This window comes from Camelina sativa, chromosome 16 (assembly GCF_000633955.1).
Source record: "Camelina sativa cultivar DH55 chromosome 16, Cs, whole genome shotgun sequence".
Lineage (NCBI taxonomy): Eukaryota > Viridiplantae > Streptophyta > Magnoliopsida > Brassicales > Brassicaceae > Camelina > Camelina sativa.
Window position 1 is genome coordinate 5,899,173 of NC_025700.1, and position 19,228 is coordinate 5,918,400.

Consider the following 19,228-nt stretch of genomic DNA (forward strand, 5'->3'; position numbering starts at 1 on the left):
GTTTATTTGGTTAATGTTAATATAATTTATGTTAGTTATGGTTATTTATTTAAATAACCAAATCGAAACCGAACCGAAAGAAACCGAACCGAACCGAACCGAAATTTCAAAAATATCCAAATGATTACTATATTACTATATCCAAAATAACCGAAACCGAATACAACCGAACCGAAACCGAATGGTTAACCGAATGCCCAGGCCTAGTCAGCTTCATCATAGGCGGGAACAAAATACCCTAGATTTGCTAAATGGCGCCACAAAACCACGGCTTATAATATCAATTCCCGCTACAAAATTGCAATCGTCGTTCTCTCAGAAGTTTTCATTTTCAAGAACCCTAAAAAAACCGAACGATTCATCAGAGTCTCTCTCTCTAAAGAAAGAAGATGTTGGAGCTTCGTTTAGTTCAAGGTTCTCTACTGAAGAAGGTTCTAGAAGCGGTGAAGGATCTGGTGAACGATGCGAACTTCGACTGTTCAAGCACAGGGTTCTCTCTCCAGGCCATGGACTCTAGCCACGTCGCGCTCGTGTCTCTCCTGCTTAGATCTGAAGGTTTCGAGCACTACAGATGCGATAGGAACATCTCAATGGGGATGAATCTTGGTAACATGTCCAAGATGCTCAAATGTGCTGGGAATGATGATATCATCACCATCAAGGCTGATGATGGTAGCGACACTGTCACTTTCATGTTTGAGAGTCCCAGTAAGTTCCTCGTTTTTTTTTTACCTCAAAATCGATTTATGTTTGATTTTGTTGTTGCTTGTAACCTGATTCTGTAGTTTTTAGGTCTCATTTGGGTAAAATCTAAAAGTAGATTGCAGAGAATTAGGGATTTGGATTAGGTTCAAGTTTGTTAGGGATTTGTTTTTGTGTTGATGCTAGTAACGACCTGATTCTTGAATGTGCTAGAAACTAGCACTGACAAGAATGAGTTCATTCCAATATTGTTGTTCAGAACATGTATAGTTTCAAGCTTCAAAACTATAGTTTTGAGAGTGAATGGGGTTTATTGATATAGAGAATGATAGCAGAAGATGTTGTTTAATGTTGACTATGTTAAAAGCTTGCATAATCTCATGGTTTCGGATTTATATATGATGCAGCACAAGACAAGATTGCTGACTTTGAGATGAAGCTGATGGATATAGACAGTGAGCATTTAGGAATTCCTGACGCTGAGTACCACTCTATTGTGAGAATGCCATCTGGTGAATTTTCCAGGATATGCAAAGATCTCAGTAGCATTGGCGACACAGGTAAGTGTTACAGTGAGGATCCTGAAATGGTCTTTTGAGTTTTATCGAATCATGATTTTGGTTTTGGTGTTATGATTTTGCAGTTGTGATCTCTGTGACAAAAGAAGGAGTGAAGTTTTCAACAACAGGTGATATCGGGACAGCTAACATTGTGCTCAGGCAGAATACTACTGTCGACAAAGTATGAACAATCACATGTCATTCAGAAAGCTTTTTTGAATAATCTGTCCAATACGACGTTGAGTTGAACTTATGTTTGTATGTGTTTTTTTTTTTGCAGCCTGAAGATGCTATTGTGATTGAGATGAACGAGCCTGTTTCGCTTTCATTTGCATTGAGGTACATGAATTCCTTCACAAAGGCTACTCCATTGTCGGAAACTGTGACCATCAGTTTGTCTTCTGAGTTACCGGTTGTGGTGGAGTACAAGGTGGCTGAGATGGGTTATATTCGATACTATCTGGCGCCTAAGATTGAAGAAGAAGAAGACACTAAACCCTGATAATGATGAATGTTTCTTAGTTTTTGTTTGAGTCCTTTGTTGATGAAATGTCTGTCTTGATTCAGCTGTTTCCGTTTGAGTCCTTTGTTGAAATGTCTGTCTTGATTCAGCTGTTTCCTGGATTTACAATGTTAAGGCAACGCCATATTAGTTAATCTGATGACAAAGTTTGTGCTTTTGCAATCTCTACAAGGTTGTTTATAACCCTTTACATGTGTATGTTCTTCAATATAACCAAAATACAAAAATGTTGGAAGGAATTTGTCTGCGTGAAAAGTAAGACTCAGAATTGAAGTGAGACGGGAAGTGTAACAGTTATACTACATGTGCATTTGTTTAGAGAGATTGCCTCCAGGTGCGATAGGAACATCTTCATGATGATGAATCTTGGTAGCATATCCAAGTTGCTGAGATGTGCTGGAAGTAATGACATCATTACTATCAAAGCTGCTGACGGTAGCAACACTGTCAACTTCATGATCGAGAGCCCCAGTAAGTTCTCGATTTAAGTTCGTCAGAATTCTATATTTGTTGTCATGATTATGATGCTACTGATCACTTGGTTCGGTAAATTGTAGGTTTCATTTGCCATAAACTACAGTTAGACTGTAGATAAATTATTCAGTCTTCCAATATCTTGAAATCTATAGTGTAAAGTGAAAAGGGTTTCTTGAATTGATAATGCAGCACAAGCCAAGATTGCAGTCTTTGAGATGAAGCTCAAGCTGATGGATATCGTCAGTAGGTGCACACGCATACCAGTTCCTGAGTACCACACAAATGTTAGAATGCCCTCTGGTGAATTTTCCAGGATATGTGAAGACCTCAGTAGCATCGGTGACACAGGTAGATAAGTGGACTGTTCTATATAACTGTAATGTTGTTTCTAAATTTTTCTTTAAACATAAGTGATAAGTCTGACTTTGATTGCAGTTGTAATCTCTGTGATGACAAAAGAAAGGGTGAGATTTTCAACAGAAGGTGATATCGGGACAGCGAGCATTGTACTGAAGCAGAATACGCATGTGGACAAAGTATGAATAGTAATAATAACGAAAAAGTCATCTAAAGCTTTTTTTATAATCTGTCCAATACAATGTTTAAGTGACCTACTGTTTTTTTTGTGTGTGTTTGCAGCCTGAAGATGCTATTGTGATAGAGATGAACGAGCCTGTTACTCTTTCATTCGCATTGAGGTACATGAATCTCTTCACAAAGGCAACTCCATTGTCAGAAACTGTGACAATCAGATTGTCCTCGAGGCTACCAGTCATGGTGGAGTACAAGGTGGCTGAGATTGGTTACATTCGGTACTATTTGGCACGTAAGATTGAAGGAAAATAAGACACAAAGCCCTAAACACACGTTTGCTTCAGAAACCTTACGAACGAACTAGTGTTCATGGATGTTTCTTTACTTGCTGGAATCCTCTATTAAACTGTGATAAACAGTTTGGGTCTTTTTGCAATTTGGAACAAACAGGTTTAACACTCTTTACTTCTGTGTTTCTTCTTTGGCCAAAAAACAAAAAACAAAAAATTTGAACTTTTCAAGACACAGAATTTTGTCTGTCGGAGAAATAAGACTCGAGAACAATGGAGTGAGATGAGAAGTGTAACAATTATATCACAAGTGCATTTGTTTAGAGAGTTAGCTTCCAATCTTCTCCAGCATACACTGCTTGATCCCCGAGCTCTTCCTCGATCCGAAGCAACTACATGAAGATTCCAACAGTGGTTTTCAGGTTTTACACAAAAAGTACTTCCTGCAGTATACACTAAACCAGAAATACTATCTACCAACTAAATGTACATGCCTGCTCCAAACTCAATCTATTATTCATTACCCACTGAGGGAAACTATTTGTACCTATAAGCTAAGGCTGCATTATCCAAAAGTTGAAGAAACTGAAATTTCGCCTAGGTCGCTAAAGATTCACATACTACAACATAACTCATAAAAGCTAAAATTAAGCTGATGATGAGCTGATGAAAGAGAAAGTCCAATGCAGTTTACTCCATGCAATTTATCATGTTCTAGAGTAATCAATCGCATAAGGGGTGCTAAGGTGTTATTAGTTTGTCAAAAGATCCAGACCTGGTTATACTTCATTGTTCGTTCTCCTCTGCAAGGAGCACCAGCTTTTATCACACCTGTTGCGAGACCCACGGAGAAGTCAGCGATGAAAGAGTCCTCTGTTTCTCCACATCTATGAGATGTCACCACACCCCAGTGGGCATCCCTTGCCATTTTCACTACTTCAATAGCTTCTGTTACTGTACCAATCTGATTCACCTGTATCACCGTATGCACATTATGTCTTTGTCATTCTTAGGCAATAAGCATATCTATCATACAAGACTAGCACAGATAATTCATGTACATAGCACAGACAACATACCTTGAGAAGAAGGGCATTACAAGACGACTCCTGTATTGCCCGCTCAACACGTTTTGAATTTGACATCAACAAATCATCACCTACCACCTGCTAGAGTTTAAAAGTGAGAATTTAGACAAGGAAAATAATCGTACAATCGTTAAGGGTCTCTCACGTTAGAAAATTGTTTCTGTGAAAAGAATCAGAAGACGTCTGATCTGAAACAACACAAAATCTATGTTAGGGGAACCGAGTTGGACCTGACATATTCCAAGACTGGAGAAATACTTGGTGTGTTCCCAGTCCTCCTTGTCAAAAGGGTCTTCTATAGACACAATTGGATACTCTAACCCAACAAGGAGACCAAACAGAGAATAAGGTCGTTAGAATACTAAAATAGATACAGACTATCTTAGAGACAAGCACAAACATACCATTACAAAGTTCTTTGTACATCTCTATCATATCTTCCGCTGACTTGAAATTCTGTCCAGATTTATTTGGAAAGTTGACATCTAGATCATACTTGGTACCTGCTCAGGAAAGAACAATTCTCAAGGTAAGAAAAAATCCACGAAAAGTAAAAAAAGTGAAAAATTGCAAAAAGCATGATATCGATAGGTTACACATGTGATGATTTAAAATCTTTTTTGTGTCACCAGCCAATTGTGAACGAAAGTGCCTAGAACCTAACAGAGACTACCAATGACTAAAAAATAGCAGCACAAAACCAGTTTGCTAAGAAGATGGGTATTACCTAAACAAAAATTAGTGGCAGCAACATCAATTGCTATCTTTATCTTATCACTGTACCCTGTTCGATTGATAGCTTCTTTTACAAGCTCCAAACCCTCCTTGAGGCTGCATAAAGATGCAAGTAAGTATACAAGGCACTAAGCCAAGAAACAATAACATGAGATTCTCAATTTTGACACATGACGCCACAAATATCTTTAGAATCTATCGTATAGATGCAATCAAATCAGACATCACTGAGGAAAAAAATACGTACCTCGAGATATCTGGAGCAAGGCCACCATCTTCACCAACATTACATCCCAAACCACCATTCTTTTCTGTAATGACAGCCTGCCATAGTCAGCAATAGATCATTGTCACCTTTAAATACAAATTGACAGATGTAAACAGAAAAGTAACTTCCAGAAAGCCATATATTTTTGCAAATTGACCTTCAAATGATGATACGTCTCAGATCCCCATTGCAAGGCCTCCTCAAATCTACTAGCCCCAATCGGGAGAATCATAATTTCCTAACAATATATGAACAGACAACAATCATCACATACATAAATATAATTAAACGAAAACCAAAAGCATACTTGAAGATCTTGAAGGAGCAAGACTAAAAGATGATTTTTTTTTTTTTTTTGAATAGAGACAACAATGATCACATTTGTAAATGAAATTACTTGAAAACCAAAAACCTTTATGAAGATATTTGAGGAGCAAGAGTTAAAGATGAAAAAAATATGAGAAGGCAAGCTTAATAACGAAGTTAATGTAGAATACCTGAATGGCAAAAGTATTGGATGCATGCTTCCCGCCACTCAAAATAGTGAAGGCAGGTACAGGTAACACCATGTTTGCTCTGCCACTAAGATCAGAAAGGTGCTTGCATAGAGGGACCTGATATGCAACAAGTTCAATCAGGATCTCCTAACTAGACAAGGCATGAAATACATAAGATGCAAGAAAGTATTGAGAAGATTTTCGTACTTCTTTCTCAGCAGCTCCAGCCTTGCATGCAGCAATTGAAACAGCTAGTATAGCATTAGCCCCTAGTTCATTCTGCAAGATATATATATCAAATAAATCGCAAGGAAAAAACAAGATGAATGTTCCAATCCTAATAATTTCCAAACACAAAGACAGCATAGTTCCCACCTACCTTCTTTTCAGTTTTGTCCAAATCAATCATGGCCTGGTCGATTTGACCTTGAAGTTTCGGGTCCATACCAATCAATGCCTCTGAAATTTTGTCATTAATGTTCTTAACAGCTTTAGCCACACTGTTTCCAAGATACATTCCTTTATCCCCATCACGTAGTTCTATAGCTTCATATCTGGAATCAGTAAAACCAGATTCTTCTTAGCAGGCTTATCAGTATAGAATGTCAATCCAATAAGGATTATGCATCAACCAAATTCAAATACACCATATCACCAATACAGGAAGAAGCAAACAAAATGAGAGTAAGAAGAAGGATATAATCGAATTCTCACGTCCCAGAAGAATCACCACTGGGAACAGAAGCACGAAAGACGCCTTTGTTAGTGTGGAGATCAACTTCAACTGTTGGGATCCCTCTGCTATCAAGGATCTGCCTTGCTTTCACCTTCGTTATCACAGATGATACAGCTTTCTTCATATGATTAGCCTGCAATTTTTTTCCAACTCCCCATAAGTAATTTTTTTTTTTTTTGGAGAATTCAAAATTGCACATCGGCGATGCAAAGTCAAAATCAATACTTAGGAAAATTCGAAGGAAAACGTACGATGAAGAGAACGGGATCTGAGGTTTTAGCCCTAACGGCGGCATTTACGGCGTCTTCGATTTTCCGAGAGAGCATGTGTTTGTCTAAGTAATCTTGCACAGACATCTTCTTCTTCTTCTCACTCCTTCCTATACGAAATCTTCTTCTTCTTCAATTTCGAATCTTCTGGAAACTTTTCGATGAACAATTTCGAATCGTCAATCAAGCAAGTTTGAATCTGACATTCATTTTCCGATTTGCTGTGTGTTTTTTGGTTTAGGTTCCGGTTCAGGATCCAAGAAGCGTATTCAAAATCAAGACGGCGACGTTTCGTTTTAATCAAGCATGCGTGTCATCTGAGGGTTTTGCTAGACCACATCACCCCGTTTTTATTCAATATCAATACGACAGTAGTACAGTAAGTTATATGGAGTTTGTTTGGAAGAATAAAGCCCATCAAGATAACGGGCCCATAAGAACTCTCTCTCACGTGCGTTTGCCAGGTTGGATGGAACGGCTTTTTTAACCTATCCCAAAGCACGTGCGGGGGCGACGTTTTAGTAACTGCTCCCTTAATAGAATCCAGCTGACATTCACTCACAGAAACAGATTTTTTTTACGAAATTCAAAATCACGAGCCATTAATTTTTTGAATTTAGCCACCCGTTGCCACCTTGATTTACGTGGCGTTCTCTATACCGTCGATCTCATTTTGAATCACCAAATATTAGCCGTTAAAACCTCCTTTTCTTTATAATTTGGACCCTTCGCTTCCTCTATCTCTCTCCTCAAAAAGATCTTCTCTGCTTCTTCTTCCCTTTTTCAAAATTCTCTCTCTCTCGCTTTTGTAGATCCAGTTTTTAGGGTTTTTTTTTTTTCNCTCTCTCACGTGCGTTTGCCAGGTTGGATGGAACGGCTTTTTTAACCTATCTCAAAGCACGTGCGGCGCCGTTTTAGTAACTGCTCCGTTAATAGAATCCAGCTGTCTGTCATTCACTCACAGAAACAGATTTTTTTTTTCGAAATTCAAAAACTCTTTATTCACGAGCCATTAATTTTTTGAATTTTGCCACCCGTTGCCACCTCGATTTACGTGGCATTCTCTAAACCGTCGATCTCGTTTTGAATCACCAAATATTAGCCGTTAAAACCTCCTTTTCTTTATAAATTGGACCCTTGGCTTCCTCTATCTCTCTCCTCAAAAAGATCTTCTCTGCTTCTTCCCTTTTTCAAATTCTCTCTCTCTCTCGCTTTTGTAGATCCAGTTTTTAGGGTTTTTTTTTATTTTTATTTCTCGGTGAGCGAAGATGCGTGAGATTCTTCATATCCAGGGAGGTCAGTGCGGAAACCAAATCGGTTCCAAGTTCTGGGAAGTGGTTTGCGCCGAGCATGGGATTGATCAGACGGGACGGTACCAGGGAGATTCCGATTTGCAGCTCGAGAGGGTTAACGTCTACTACAACGAGGCGAGTTGTGGAAGGTACGTTCCTCGCGCTGTTCTCATGGATTTGGAGCCTGGAACCATGGACAGTGTTAGATCTGGACCCTACGGTCAGATATTTCGACCGGATAACTTCGTCTTTGGTCAGTCCGGTGCCGGGAATAACTGGGCGAAAGGTCACTACACTGAAGGCGCTGAGCTTATTGACTCCGTCCTTGATGTTGTTCGCAAGGAGGCTGAGAACTGTGACTGCCTTCAAGGTAATTTCTAATTTCCTCTGCCTTATTTAGGGTTTTGGATCTGTAAAATTAGGTTCACCATCATTAGTGTTTTGATTGGGTTTAGGCTTTGCGGTTTCTGATTTTGAACTGGTAATTGCGGATTAGGTTGCTTATGGTGGTTTCTGATTTTGAACTGGTAATTTGGGGATTAGGTTGCTTATGGTTTTTTAATTTTGGTTCGGATTACAGGGTTTCAGGTGTGCCATTCGTTAGGAGGAGGAACTGGCTCTGGAATGGGGACTTTGTTGATATCGAAGATCAGGGAGGAGTACCCTGACCGTATGATGCTGACGTTCTCTGTGTTCCCATCTCCTAAGGTGTCTGACACTGTTGTGGAGCCATACAACGCAACACTCTCTGTGCACCAGCTTGTTGAAAACGCTGATGAGTGTATGGTTCTTGACAATGAAGCCTTGTATGACATTTGCTTCCGTACACTCAAGCTTAGCACTCCAAGTTGTAAGTATCTCACGGCCTTCTTATCTTCATATATCAATCAATATTGTTGATCTGTCTCTGTGGTCCTACTGTGTTTATTGTTTGATGCATAGTTTTATTCATAAGTATGATGTTTAGAGCTATAAATTAGACATGTTGCCTGCTGTTGTGATAGTCTTCTCAATGTTTCAAATCATATCCTTGTCAATCAATATCACTACTGTTAATCTGTCGTTGTGGTTTTAAGGGTTTATTGTTTGATGCTTAGTTATTCATAAGGGTTTTCAGATGTGAGATTAGTATTCCTTGATGTTTCCAAATGCTTTAAAATCAGATAAAGTTCTTTCGTGCATTCACTATACCTACCTTGAAACTTCACTCACATAATTTTTGTTTGGCTTCTAAACTGTGCAGTTGGTGATCTGAACCACTTGATCTCTGCAACCATGTCTGGTGTAACATGCTGTCTTAGGTTCCCCGGTCAACTGAACTCTGATCTTCGAAAGCTAGCTGTGAACCTGATCCCATTCCCTCGTCTTCACTTCTTCATGGTGGGTTTCGCTCCTCTCACCTCTCGTGGATCTCAGCAGTACCGTAACCTCACTGTCCCAGAACTGACTCAGCAAATGTGGGATGCCAAGAACATGATGTGTGCTGCTGACCCAAGACACGGTCGTTACCTCACTGCTTCAGCTATGTTCCGTGGCAAGATGAGTACCAAGGAGGTCGATGAACAGATGCTCAACGTTCAGAACAAGAACTCCTCCTACTTTGTGGAATGGATCCCAAACAACGTCAAATCAACCGTCTGTGACATTCCCCCTACTGGTTTGAAGATGGCTTCAACGTTCATCGGTAACTCGACATCGATTCAAGAGATGTTCAGGCGTGTCAGCGAACAATTCACAGCTATGTTCAGGAGAAAGGCTTTCTTGCATTGGTACACAGGTGAAGGTATGGATGAGATGGAGTTCACTGAAGCTGAAAGCAACATGAACGATCTTGTCTCTGAGTATCAGCAGTATCAAGATGCCACGGCTGATGAAGAAGGAGAATATGAAGACGAAGAAGCTGAGTACGAGCAAGAAGCCTATTGAAGAATCATAACATAAACAAAACAAAAAAAAACACCTCAACTACCTGTTGCTGTTTACTTTTTAAACTTTTTATTCTACTAAGTTTTTATAGTTTCTGTAACTATCGCTTGCGTTATTAGTTTTATGTACTCTGCCTAGGCTAAGAGGATTTATCAATATTCAAACAATCTATTTTGCTATAACAAAAGAAAGAACCATCCTTATTTCTTTGTTCCATGATATATGTTCGTTGTTAATGATTGTGAATTGCGTTCTTATGAGATACTCTGCCTAGGCTAAGAGTATTTTGGTGTTGGATTGTGAAACGAATCAATTTATAAGGATAAATCTGGATTTAAGATCAAAACAGTATGAACTCCATAGAGAATACAATTGTTTTATTTCATAAAATCAGTTGCTTTCAATGTCCATGGACCCAAATAGTTCCCTCTGCCTCTTAAGCTCTTCTGCAGCCTTCTTCTCCTTACGCTCTTGTTCAGCCTTATACTCAGTAACAGCCTTGTCAAAAACGCTTCTCACATGTCTGTTCATTTGCATGAGCTCTTGACATGCATCTTTGAAAACTTCCTTCGCTGGATCGCCTATAAAAAATCACAAAGCCAACAAGTATTTCTTTCTTAGACACAGACAAAAAAAAGTTCCTGATAGAGTGAGTAACATGACCTTTGAGAACAGGGCTTTGAAAACAGTTACCTGTAGTCTGGACCCGGATATTGACCTTTTCAAGGGAAGGATGCGGGATGGTGTATGCACCCACGGTTACTCTCGGACTACAGAATTATACAACAGCAATGGTTAGTGACATAATCATTCATTTACAGACAAAGCAAACAATGCAAGATGAAACCGCATAATCAACTCCAACAACCTCATTGATAAGATGATGGAGGTTAAATAGCAATTAAAGACCTTATTTCATAATCCTTTGATACTCAAAATCAAGTTCACAATCACAGCATTACAAGCACACACATTGGTTCAATTACTATTAAACCCAATCTCAAACTGACAATTCACCCGATTACTTCAAAACAACTCATAACAAATTAGCAGCCTTAGGGTACAAACTCAATTCTTAATGAGAGAAACTATGATCTCAATAGTAAGCATTAGAGAGTCATGAACTTAAAATTGTGAGCTCATAAAGCCAAAGCCTTTATCCGTGAAAGGTAACATAACAGATTCAGAGGGATTTTAAGAGGAAGATACTAACTCTTGGTTTAGCACGAATCGAACAGCGTTAGCAAGTGTGTGATCTTCTTCCCCTAAAGTAAACGTAGCATGGCTATTATCCTTGAACGAACCGTGCTCCATATCTCTCTCTCTCAGCTTCTTTTGCTACCAAAATTTCTCTGGGAAACTCAAATATCAAAATCCGCCACCAACTAAAAAAAACAATCAAAGAGAACGAATTCAATTGAAATCTTTGAATAATTAAACAAACCCACAAATAAAAATTCAAAATTGAAGTAAATTTCTCCACAAAGAGTAAGATAGAAGAGACCTGCGATAGAAATTTGCTAAAACCCTAAAAAAAGCTCCATTGGGGAAAGTAACTCGGCGTCTTTTAGTCGTAGAGAAGCTTAGCGTAATTACATATATGCCCTTCTTCTGATGACGTCGTTTTATGTCTCTTAAACCCTAATTCGGGCTGTCTAGTCTAGGAAAAAAAAAAAAGAGAGAAGCCTTTGTTGTTCGTTAACCTCTCTCTTCTTCACACAATCTCTTCCCATTTGAGAAAGTAGGGATCTTTGATTTTCAAATTCAAGTCTTGATTTATAAAGTTTCGATTTTTACGAATCTTTAATCTGTTTTTTTTTTCAGGTAAACAATGGCTGCTCCTACTCCTAGTCCTATTCCCGTCGGCGTTACTAAGGAACAGGTTCGGTTTTGTTCTCGTCCTTTGTTGTTAATATATCTTAAAGCTCCGATCTTTGATTTAATTAGACAGTGGAGCTTAAGTTTTTAGCTGTCTCTATGATTGACATATTGCAATGCTTAGGGGTTGAATTGTATCTTCTTGATTTAGATCTTTAAGCCCATTTATTGTACAAAGTAGATTTGGATTGGTGTTCTCAAGTTTCTCATTTTGATTTTGTTCTCTTGGATTGAATCAGGCGTTTACTATGGCACAAACGGAGATGGAGTATCGGGTGGAACTCTTTAACAAGTACTGAATTAAGACCCCCCAATTTGTTATTTTTTTCGTTATGAAATTCGATTGTCTAGTATAAAGATTTGAGATTGATGCCGTCACATTTTGATTGGTAATCTGATACTAGGTTGAGTTTGTTTTGATCACATTGTGTGGGATAGCTCTTTTATGATCATAGCAAGAGGAGAAATAAGTTTGTTAGTTTGTGACTGCTTTCATGCCGAACACCGTTATAATGCCTGAATTGGTTTTCTTATAATCTATAAGGTTTCCTTTTGAAATTCTCGATTTAGGTAGACATGTGTTCTGCTATTATGTAGAGGGTTAAACTTTGATAACCTTGACTTGGGTGGTGTTCTGTTAATTTACTATGTCCTGTTTCATTTGTTGAGATAGCAAGTTCATGGTGACCGATCTCCTGTGATTCCTTGGGTTAATAATTATGTCAAACGTCGCTGTCTTTTTATATATTTCCTTCTGATAGGCCTTGTTCTTTGATGCAGGCTTGCTCAAACATGCTTTAATAAATGTGTGGATAAAAGGTAAAAAAAGCCTTTTCTCTTTTTGATGTTCTCTAATGATCTCTTAGTTCTTGTCTGCATGGTTGGGGGACCTTTTAAGCTGAGATTGTTTAAAATCGATCTGATTCCCAGGTACAAGGAAGCTGAGTTAAACATGGGTGAGAATAGTTGCATTGACCGTTGTGTTTCTAAGTACTGGCAGGTAAAGCTCTTGTCTTGGTTAAAGTTAAACTAGCAATGAACGATTCATACTTCAAATCTTCTCTTGGTTGAACACAATTATTCAAAATTTATACTGATGGTTGTCTTCATATAATCGTTTTCAGGTAAATGGAATGGTTGGACAGCTTCTAAGTGCTGGCAAGCCTCCGATGTAATTCAGTTTAAAGACAATTATTATAGACCAAACGATCATGGAGGGAACAAAACTCTGTTTTTTGTTTTTATAAAGCTTTAAGGCAATCTTGTTTTTATTGTCAAGGGAGTCGCATTACATTTTTGGCGCTGATTTGGACAAATTATGCAAATTCTCTGTGAACCCATTATTCTAAAGGGATGAAATGAAATAACAAAAATTTATGAATGAGTTATATAATTTGTATTTGCACTTTGAACAACGAAAAGAGATCTGTGTATCCTATATAGCTTGAAACTGGGAAATTTCTATCAGTTTATGACTAACATGCAAGCAACCAGCATAGTTTCTAACTAAGATTCTGCTCTGAGGTTGGAGAGAATATCAATGATCATCTGCTACGATGTTCTCGTTTAGAAGTCTCTGATGATCCTCTTTGCTCCTGTTCTTAGTGTCCTTTGTACTTAGTGGAAGTAAAGGCGTCTGAGAAGGTCCACTAGAACGCTCAGCCATTTCTGCAATAAGATGTACGTCCACAGTTACTTCAAATATGGACAAACTGACCATATCGTATGTCGGGTTTCTAACACTGTTACTGGCAAATAGCAGAGACTAAACTAAGAAATGGTCTGGAAATCTGGAATAGCTACGACATTTATTCAGTCACTGTAATATGTAACAAATAGCTTTTGGGAAAATGATCGAGTTCTTGAAGAATACCTGGAAGTTTGCTGTCAACGTAGAACATCACAAGGTTCACAGTATACCTGCAGACGAAATCGTTAAAAATGTGGAGATAATTTAGGAGATTCAGTTTTGCTAAAAATGATATTTGTTTTCTTCTATTTTGTTCTGACCATGCAACAACAATGTCAACTGTGTAATGTTTCCTTGATGCTATAATCAATAGGCTTTGTACAACTGCCATAAGCCAAGCCAAATGCTTGATCCACCTGGGAATTCACATACATGAGATGCAAAAATCTAGTGAAAAAGGATGAACTTTTGTAGAATGATTTATATGAAACAGTACCTTCGTGTGCCGTATCTTTGATATGTGCGTACAAAGACTAAGGTGAATATCGTATGTGATGAAAATATTAGGTCTCCACAACCATATATCACTCCATCAGGAACTGCATTTTAAAAACAAAACCTTAATCAAATGCCACTTTATGAGTTATTATTATGTACCAACTAAAAAGATGCAATCCAAACTAACAGTTAATCAAGAGTACTTCAAGAACATTCTTTGGAGGCGGAATCTTGGCGAGCTTGGAGCCCTAAACGAGAAATTTGATATACCAGGGGATAAATAAATCAGTACACAGCCAAAAAGTAGCACAAATAAGAAGCCAACGCCTTGAGAATCTTACCTCTCGACAATGATAGTTCGGCCCAGGAAGCTGTGTTGCAAAGAATGTGATGATCCTCAGACTTTGAGAAGCCTGAAAACATATGAAAGCTTAAACACCTCTGACAAAACTAAACTAGAAACAGATTGTATCTTCTGTGTATGTATATAAAGAAGAATCAATGTAGTGGAAATGCAACTTACTGCTAAATAAACAAAAACTCTGCACCATATCAAAACTGTACAAATCTTTTTACTGTGGGAAACAAAAGGATGAAAAGTCCACTGCAATCAAGGTATTGGGACCATTAATCCATTACAGCGAGTTGAAGTTAAAAAAAAAAGGAAACAGATACATTAGAGTTAAAAACTTACCAAGATAAACGATCCAAAGATAGTGACAAACACAGTTTCACTGACAAAGGCTTTGTCTTGCCCAAGCGCCTGGGAAGAACACATATCATTTACCAAACAAATCAGAGAGAGCTATGTTACAGAACAAAAAAAAAATGAAAACAAGCATACTAACTGGAAGAATAAAGAAACCAGCATCTTGAAGCGTTGGACCAGGTCGGTGTAAGTAGTGAACTCCATGAGCAGCAAGTCCATGAATGTACTGATTTGAGAAGGACCAAACAAAACAACAATGTAAATAGGATTTGATATACTGAACTAGTCTTAAAGCTCCCACATTTAAGCAATTACTGAAACAAAAACCAGCAACTAGTTGATCTATCAAAACTTAGCTTTAATATCATATCACCAACAACATTGCAAGACTATTATAATCAAAGACTGTAATCTGAAAACAAAGCATGGCTAATGAAATTTTCCAGCTCGAGAGAGACCTAGAACAACATTAAAATCAGTAAATTAGGTGGATGAAGGGTAGGGGGGGAGCTATGGAACCTGAAATACAAGTCCAGCGAGAACAAGCTTCCATTTTTCTGCAAGAAGAGAAGCTTCTAACGTCGCTTCTGAGTAAATTCGTCTCCATAGCTTCACAAATACACACACGCACAAACCATTGACGCTTAAACTAAACAATTTCAAAAACAAAGAGACGACAAAGGCAGGAAAAAAATGAAAAACCTTAGGAGCCTCGCGATCAACGTAAAGGGGCATGTTTAAGATTGAGGATGAACATTAATCTTTGCAGCAAAGAAACAGAACCTTCGATCCAGCAGATTGAGGATGAATATTAAATGCAAGTGCTTCTTCTATAGAAACAGAACCTCGATCCAGCAAATTATTCCTAATCAACAACAATTTTTCAATAAGGAATCGATTTCAAATGGACTCTTCTTTTTGTGTATGTTGTCGGAGAAAAATGACTCAGCTTTTTGTGCAATTTACGCAAACAAAANAAAAAAAAAAAAAAAAAAAAAAAAAAAAAAAAAAAAGGCAAAAACTTTTTTTGTTGTGCCAATTCTCAATTCTGTAACCGCTCGATTAGTTCTCCTCAAATAGTATTTTAAACATATATATTTAAAGGCAGAATTAGTACAACAGGTGCTGTGGTGTAGTGGTTATCACGTTTGCCTTACACGCAAAAGGTCTCCAGTTCGATCCTGGGCAGCGCACCATCATTTTTGTTCTTTACCACTTTGTTTACTTTTGATTGTTTAGTTTACGTTTCTTTATTCTTCTTATATATCTTTTGTAACAGTCGGCTTCAGATTTGTTATCACAACCGCTCTCTTAAAATTACTCGCACTAAACACACATGTACAGCCACCATTAACCATCAAGTACATCACAATATCAACGAAAAATATAAAATTGTAACTGAGGATCTCATAGCAGAATCACAGGTATTCTTCAAAAATGAACAAACTGACCAAATCACATGTGTCGAGTCTATTACTGTCACATAGCAGAGACTATACTATGAAATGATCTGATCTCCAGTTACAGTTTGGCACACAAATTGTTAAAGCAGTCTCAAGTTTTTGAATGTGACTATTGCAGAGAAACAATCTGGTATGCTTAATCATTTGGGAGAATGATTGAGTTCTTGAAGAATACCTGGAAGTCTGCTGTCAACGTAGAACATTACAAGGTTCACAGTATACCTGCAGAAGAAATTGTTAAGATAATTTAAGAAAAAAACTGATATTTAATTTCATCTTTTTTATTCTGACCATGCAACAACAATGTCAACTGTGTAATGTTTCTTTGATGCTATAGTCAATAGGCTTTGTACAACTGCCATCAGCCAAGCCAAATGCTTGATCCACCTGGGAATTTTACATACATGAGATGTAAAAAATCTTGTTACAAAGGATGAAACTTTTGTAGAATGATTTATATGAAACAGTACCTTCCTGTGCCGTATCTTTGATATGTGCGTACAAAGACTAAAGTGAATATCGTCTGTGATGAAAATATGAGATCTCCACAACCATATATCACTCCATCAGGAACTGCATTTTGAACACAATCCTTAATCAAATGCCACTTTATGACTTAATTCTGTACCAACTAAAAATTTGCATAAAGATGTAATCCAAACTAACATTTAATCAAGAGTACTTCAAGAACATTCTTTGGATGCAGAATCTTGGCGAGCTTGGAGCCCTAATAGAGAAATTTGATATACCAGTGGAGAAATAAATCAGTACACAGCCAAAAAAGAAGTCACAACTAAAAAATCAACGCCTTGAGAATCTTACCTCTCGACAATGATAATTCGGCCCAGGAAGCTGTGTTGCAAAGAATGTAATGATCCTCAGACTTTGAGAAGCCTGAAAACATATGAAAGCTTAAAACACCTCTGACAAAACTAAACTAAAAACAGATTGTATCTTATGCGTATGTATAAATAGAAGAATCAATGTAGTGGGAATGCAACTCACTGCTAAATCAACAAAAACTCTGCACCATATCAAAACTGTACAAATCTTTTTACTCTGGGAAACAAAAGGATGAAAAGTCCACTGCAATCAAGGTATTAGAACCATTAATCCATTACAGCGAGTTGAAGGAAAAAAAAAAGAATAGTGACAAATACAGTTTCACTTACAAAGGCTTTGTCTTGCCCAAGCGCCCAGGAAGAACACATATCATTTACCAAAACAAATCAGAGCTATGATACAGAACAAAACATTGATAAGAAAAAAGTTAAAGCAAGCATACTAACTGGAAGAATAAAAAAGGTCGGTGTCAGTAGTGAACTCCATGAGCAGCCAGTCCATGAATGTACTGATTTGAGAGGGACAAAACAAAACGATGTAAATAGGATTTTATATACTGAACTAGTCTTATAGCTCCCACATTTAAGCAAATTACTGAAAGAAAAACCAGCATAACTACTAGTCTTAAAGCTCCCACATTTAATCATATCACCAAAAAAGCTAAAACAACATTGAAAGACTATAATCTGAACACAGAGCCGTGGATGATGACATTTTTCCGAGGTCAGAGAGAGACCCAAAACAACATTATAAGCCATAATATTAGGTGGATGAAGGAAGGGAAGGGGGGAGCTATAGAACCTGAAATGCAAGTCCAGCAAGAACAAGCTTCCATTTTTCTGCAAGGAGAGAAGCTTCTAATGTCGCTTCTGAGTAAATTCGTCTCCATAGCTTCACACAAACCATCGTTTCAATGAATGCAAAATCAAGTTTCAATGAATGCAAAATCAAAATTTTTCCATATAATGAGATATATACAAGCGTTACAGGTAGAAACAACAACTTAACATGTTACTACAATGTGCATAAACATTTCTTTTGTGTAGCAAAAATACAATTAGACAATTGCTTCACAACAACTTCAGCGAATACGGTTCACATGAGAAAATGCCTCAGGTACTACTACTTTTTTTGGAGCAGCTTTTTTGGCAACCTCTGGTACTCCAAAGACATTCCAAAACATCAGTCTCTCATCTGCTCCTGCAGAAGCTACGGTACAACCATTCGAACTCAGGGCCGTATATAGAACTCGTGATGTGTGCCCATTGAGCTCAGCCATTTTCACCATAGATGGGTACTTCCAAAGTGTAAGCTGGTTTTGAGTAAACCCATGTGAGCTAAGCAACTCTCTTTCCTTGTTGCTCCATAACAAAGAAGAAACTTGAGAGCCAGTTTCCACCGTGTTCAAGCAAGCTCCTGTCCTAGTATTCCAGAACTTTATTCTCCCATCTCTCCCACCGCCACCAGTTGCAAGCAAACTCGTTTGGAAAGGGCACCACTCAAGAGCTTTAACTGCAGATGTGTGCTCTACAAGCCTATGCAGCCGCTGAGAGCTACTAGAACGGTCCCATATATTAACCGCATTGTCGTTGCCACCACTGGCTAAGTTCTGTCCAGATCCTGACCACTTCAACCCACAAACTTCTAAAGTGTGACCCCTGTACGTATTGACAACGTGTGAACTAACGCGTACGTCGTTGTTGATGATCTTCCCATCCGCTCCTCCCGTTGTCAAGATGTGATCGTTCCATGCCAACGATCCTACTCTAGACTCGTGACCACACTCCAACGTTCTCACTCTACGACAATCAGCACAATCCCATAACTGGACTTGAGAGCTGTTAAGCCCAACAGCAAGACAACGACCATCTGCTGCCCAGTTGATACTAGTGACAGGTCCCGTATCTTCATCAACAGTGACAATCTCAGTAGTAGAACCCTTAGAAGCATCCCAGAGAAAAACAGTATGATGCAATGCTATGGCTAGAACGTTATCACTGCCCCAGTCAAGCAGGTTGAGATAAAAGTCATCGGCCTGCAGAGAGAATGAAACGTTAAGTAAAATTTGGATTGATAGAGAGAAAAGAGAGAGCCAGAGAGAGGTGATTTGATGAGGACTGAGAGGAGAGAAGTGATTAAGACTACAGATAGAAGAAGAAGGAAAGTCACGGCAATCGATATTTCTATACATACACTTTAAAGCCTTACTTTAAAAAAAGAAAAAAAATTGGTCGGTTATTTCCGGTTTAG

At 38.1% G+C, this 19,228-nt stretch overlaps 8 protein-coding genes, 1 non-coding gene and 1 pseudogene across 11 annotated transcripts; 5 read left to right on the forward strand and 5 right to left on the reverse strand.

Moving 5' to 3' along the window:
• Nucleotides 276-1,951, forward strand: LOC104749924 (proliferating cell nuclear antigen 2-like). Its single transcript, XM_010471637.2, has 4 exons — nt 276-708; nt 1,110-1,262; nt 1,346-1,443; nt 1,543-1,951. Exons 1-4 carry the CDS (start codon nt 390-392, stop codon nt 1,762-1,764), a joined length of 792 nt encoding a protein of 263 aa, XP_010469939.1. The 5' UTR covers nt 276-389; the 3' UTR covers nt 1,765-1,951.
• On the forward strand, nt 2,012-3,123 carry LOC104753418 (annotated as a pseudogene).
• On the reverse strand, nt 3,198-6,924 carry LOC104749925 (cytosolic enolase 3). Its single transcript, XM_010471638.2, has 13 exons — nt 6,662-6,924; nt 6,389-6,543; nt 6,054-6,228; nt 5,882-5,953; nt 5,675-5,791; nt 5,335-5,415; nt 5,157-5,233; nt 4,902-5,005; nt 4,579-4,677; nt 4,405-4,490; nt 4,166-4,252; nt 3,862-4,059; nt 3,198-3,478 (listed from the first exon to the last, which is right to left on the reverse strand). Exons 1-13 carry the CDS (start codon nt 6,764-6,766, stop codon nt 3,407-3,409), a joined length of 1,428 nt encoding a protein of 475 aa, XP_010469940.1. The 5' UTR covers nt 6,767-6,924; the 3' UTR covers nt 3,198-3,406.
• LOC104749926 (tubulin beta-7 chain-like) lies at nt 7,859-10,100 on the forward strand. Its single transcript, XM_010471639.1, has 3 exons — nt 7,859-8,341; nt 8,552-8,821; nt 9,215-10,100. Exons 1-3 carry the CDS (start codon nt 7,948-7,950, stop codon nt 9,895-9,897), a joined length of 1,347 nt encoding a protein of 448 aa, XP_010469941.1. The 5' UTR covers nt 7,859-7,947; the 3' UTR covers nt 9,898-10,100.
• LOC104749927 (DNA-directed RNA polymerases I and III subunit RPAC2) lies at nt 10,231-11,475 on the reverse strand. The gene is made up of 4 exons (XM_010471640.1): nt 11,402-11,475; nt 11,111-11,282; nt 10,591-10,667; nt 10,231-10,478 (listed from the first exon to the last, which is right to left on the reverse strand). The coding sequence occupies exons 2-4, from the start codon at nt 11,209-11,211 to the stop codon at nt 10,288-10,290; spliced, it is 369 nt and encodes a 122-aa protein (XP_010469942.1). The 5' UTR covers nt 11,212-11,282; nt 11,402-11,475; the 3' UTR covers nt 10,231-10,287.
• On the forward strand, nt 11,529-13,156 carry LOC104749928 (mitochondrial import inner membrane translocase subunit TIM10). Its single transcript, XM_010471641.2, has 6 exons — nt 11,529-11,638; nt 11,722-11,779; nt 12,015-12,067; nt 12,556-12,594; nt 12,706-12,775; nt 12,900-13,156. The coding sequence occupies exons 2-6, from the start codon at nt 11,729-11,731 to the stop codon at nt 12,948-12,950; spliced, it is 264 nt and encodes an 87-aa protein (XP_010469943.1). The 5' UTR covers nt 11,529-11,638; nt 11,722-11,728; the 3' UTR covers nt 12,951-13,156.
• On the reverse strand, nt 13,021-15,614 carry LOC104749929 (phosphatidylinositol:ceramide inositolphosphotransferase 3-like). 3 transcript variants are annotated; one of them, XM_010471642.2, is made up of 11 exons: nt 15,375-15,613; nt 15,192-15,281; nt 14,812-14,898; nt 14,658-14,726; nt 14,487-14,567; nt 14,305-14,376; nt 14,151-14,211; nt 13,962-14,064; nt 13,786-13,881; nt 13,649-13,695; nt 13,021-13,443 (listed from the first exon to the last, which is right to left on the reverse strand). In XM_010471642.2, the coding sequence occupies exons 1-11, from the start codon at nt 15,405-15,407 to the stop codon at nt 13,313-13,315; spliced, it is 870 nt and encodes a 289-aa protein (XP_010469944.1). In that variant the 5' UTR covers nt 15,408-15,613; the 3' UTR covers nt 13,021-13,312. The 3 variants fall into 3 exon arrangements, with proteins under 3 accessions (XP_010469944.1, XP_010469945.1, XP_019093795.1); XM_010471643.2 differs by lacking the exon at nt 14,487-14,567; XM_019238250.1 differs by lacking the exons at nt 13,021-13,443; nt 13,649-13,695; nt 13,786-13,881 and having other exon boundaries at nt 13,966-14,064; nt 14,167-14,211; nt 15,375-15,614.
• Nucleotides 15,794-15,868, forward strand: TRNAV-UAC. Its single transcript has one exon. It is a non-coding gene; the product is annotated as a tRNA-Val (tRNA).
• Nucleotides 16,276-17,346, reverse strand: LOC104753419 (phosphatidylinositol:ceramide inositolphosphotransferase 3-like). The gene is made up of 7 exons (XM_010475674.1): nt 17,257-17,346; nt 17,141-17,221; nt 16,958-17,029; nt 16,802-16,862; nt 16,606-16,708; nt 16,427-16,522; nt 16,276-16,357 (listed from the first exon to the last, which is right to left on the reverse strand). The coding sequence occupies exons 1-7, from the start codon at nt 17,344-17,346 to the stop codon at nt 16,276-16,278; spliced, it is 585 nt and encodes a 194-aa protein (XP_010473976.1).
• LOC104753420 (cell division cycle 20.2, cofactor of APC complex-like) lies at nt 17,993-19,169 on the reverse strand. The gene has a single exon (XM_010475675.2). The coding sequence runs from the start codon at nt 19,167-19,169 to the stop codon at nt 18,060-18,062; it is 1,110 nt and encodes a 369-aa protein (XP_010473977.1). The 3' UTR covers nt 17,993-18,059.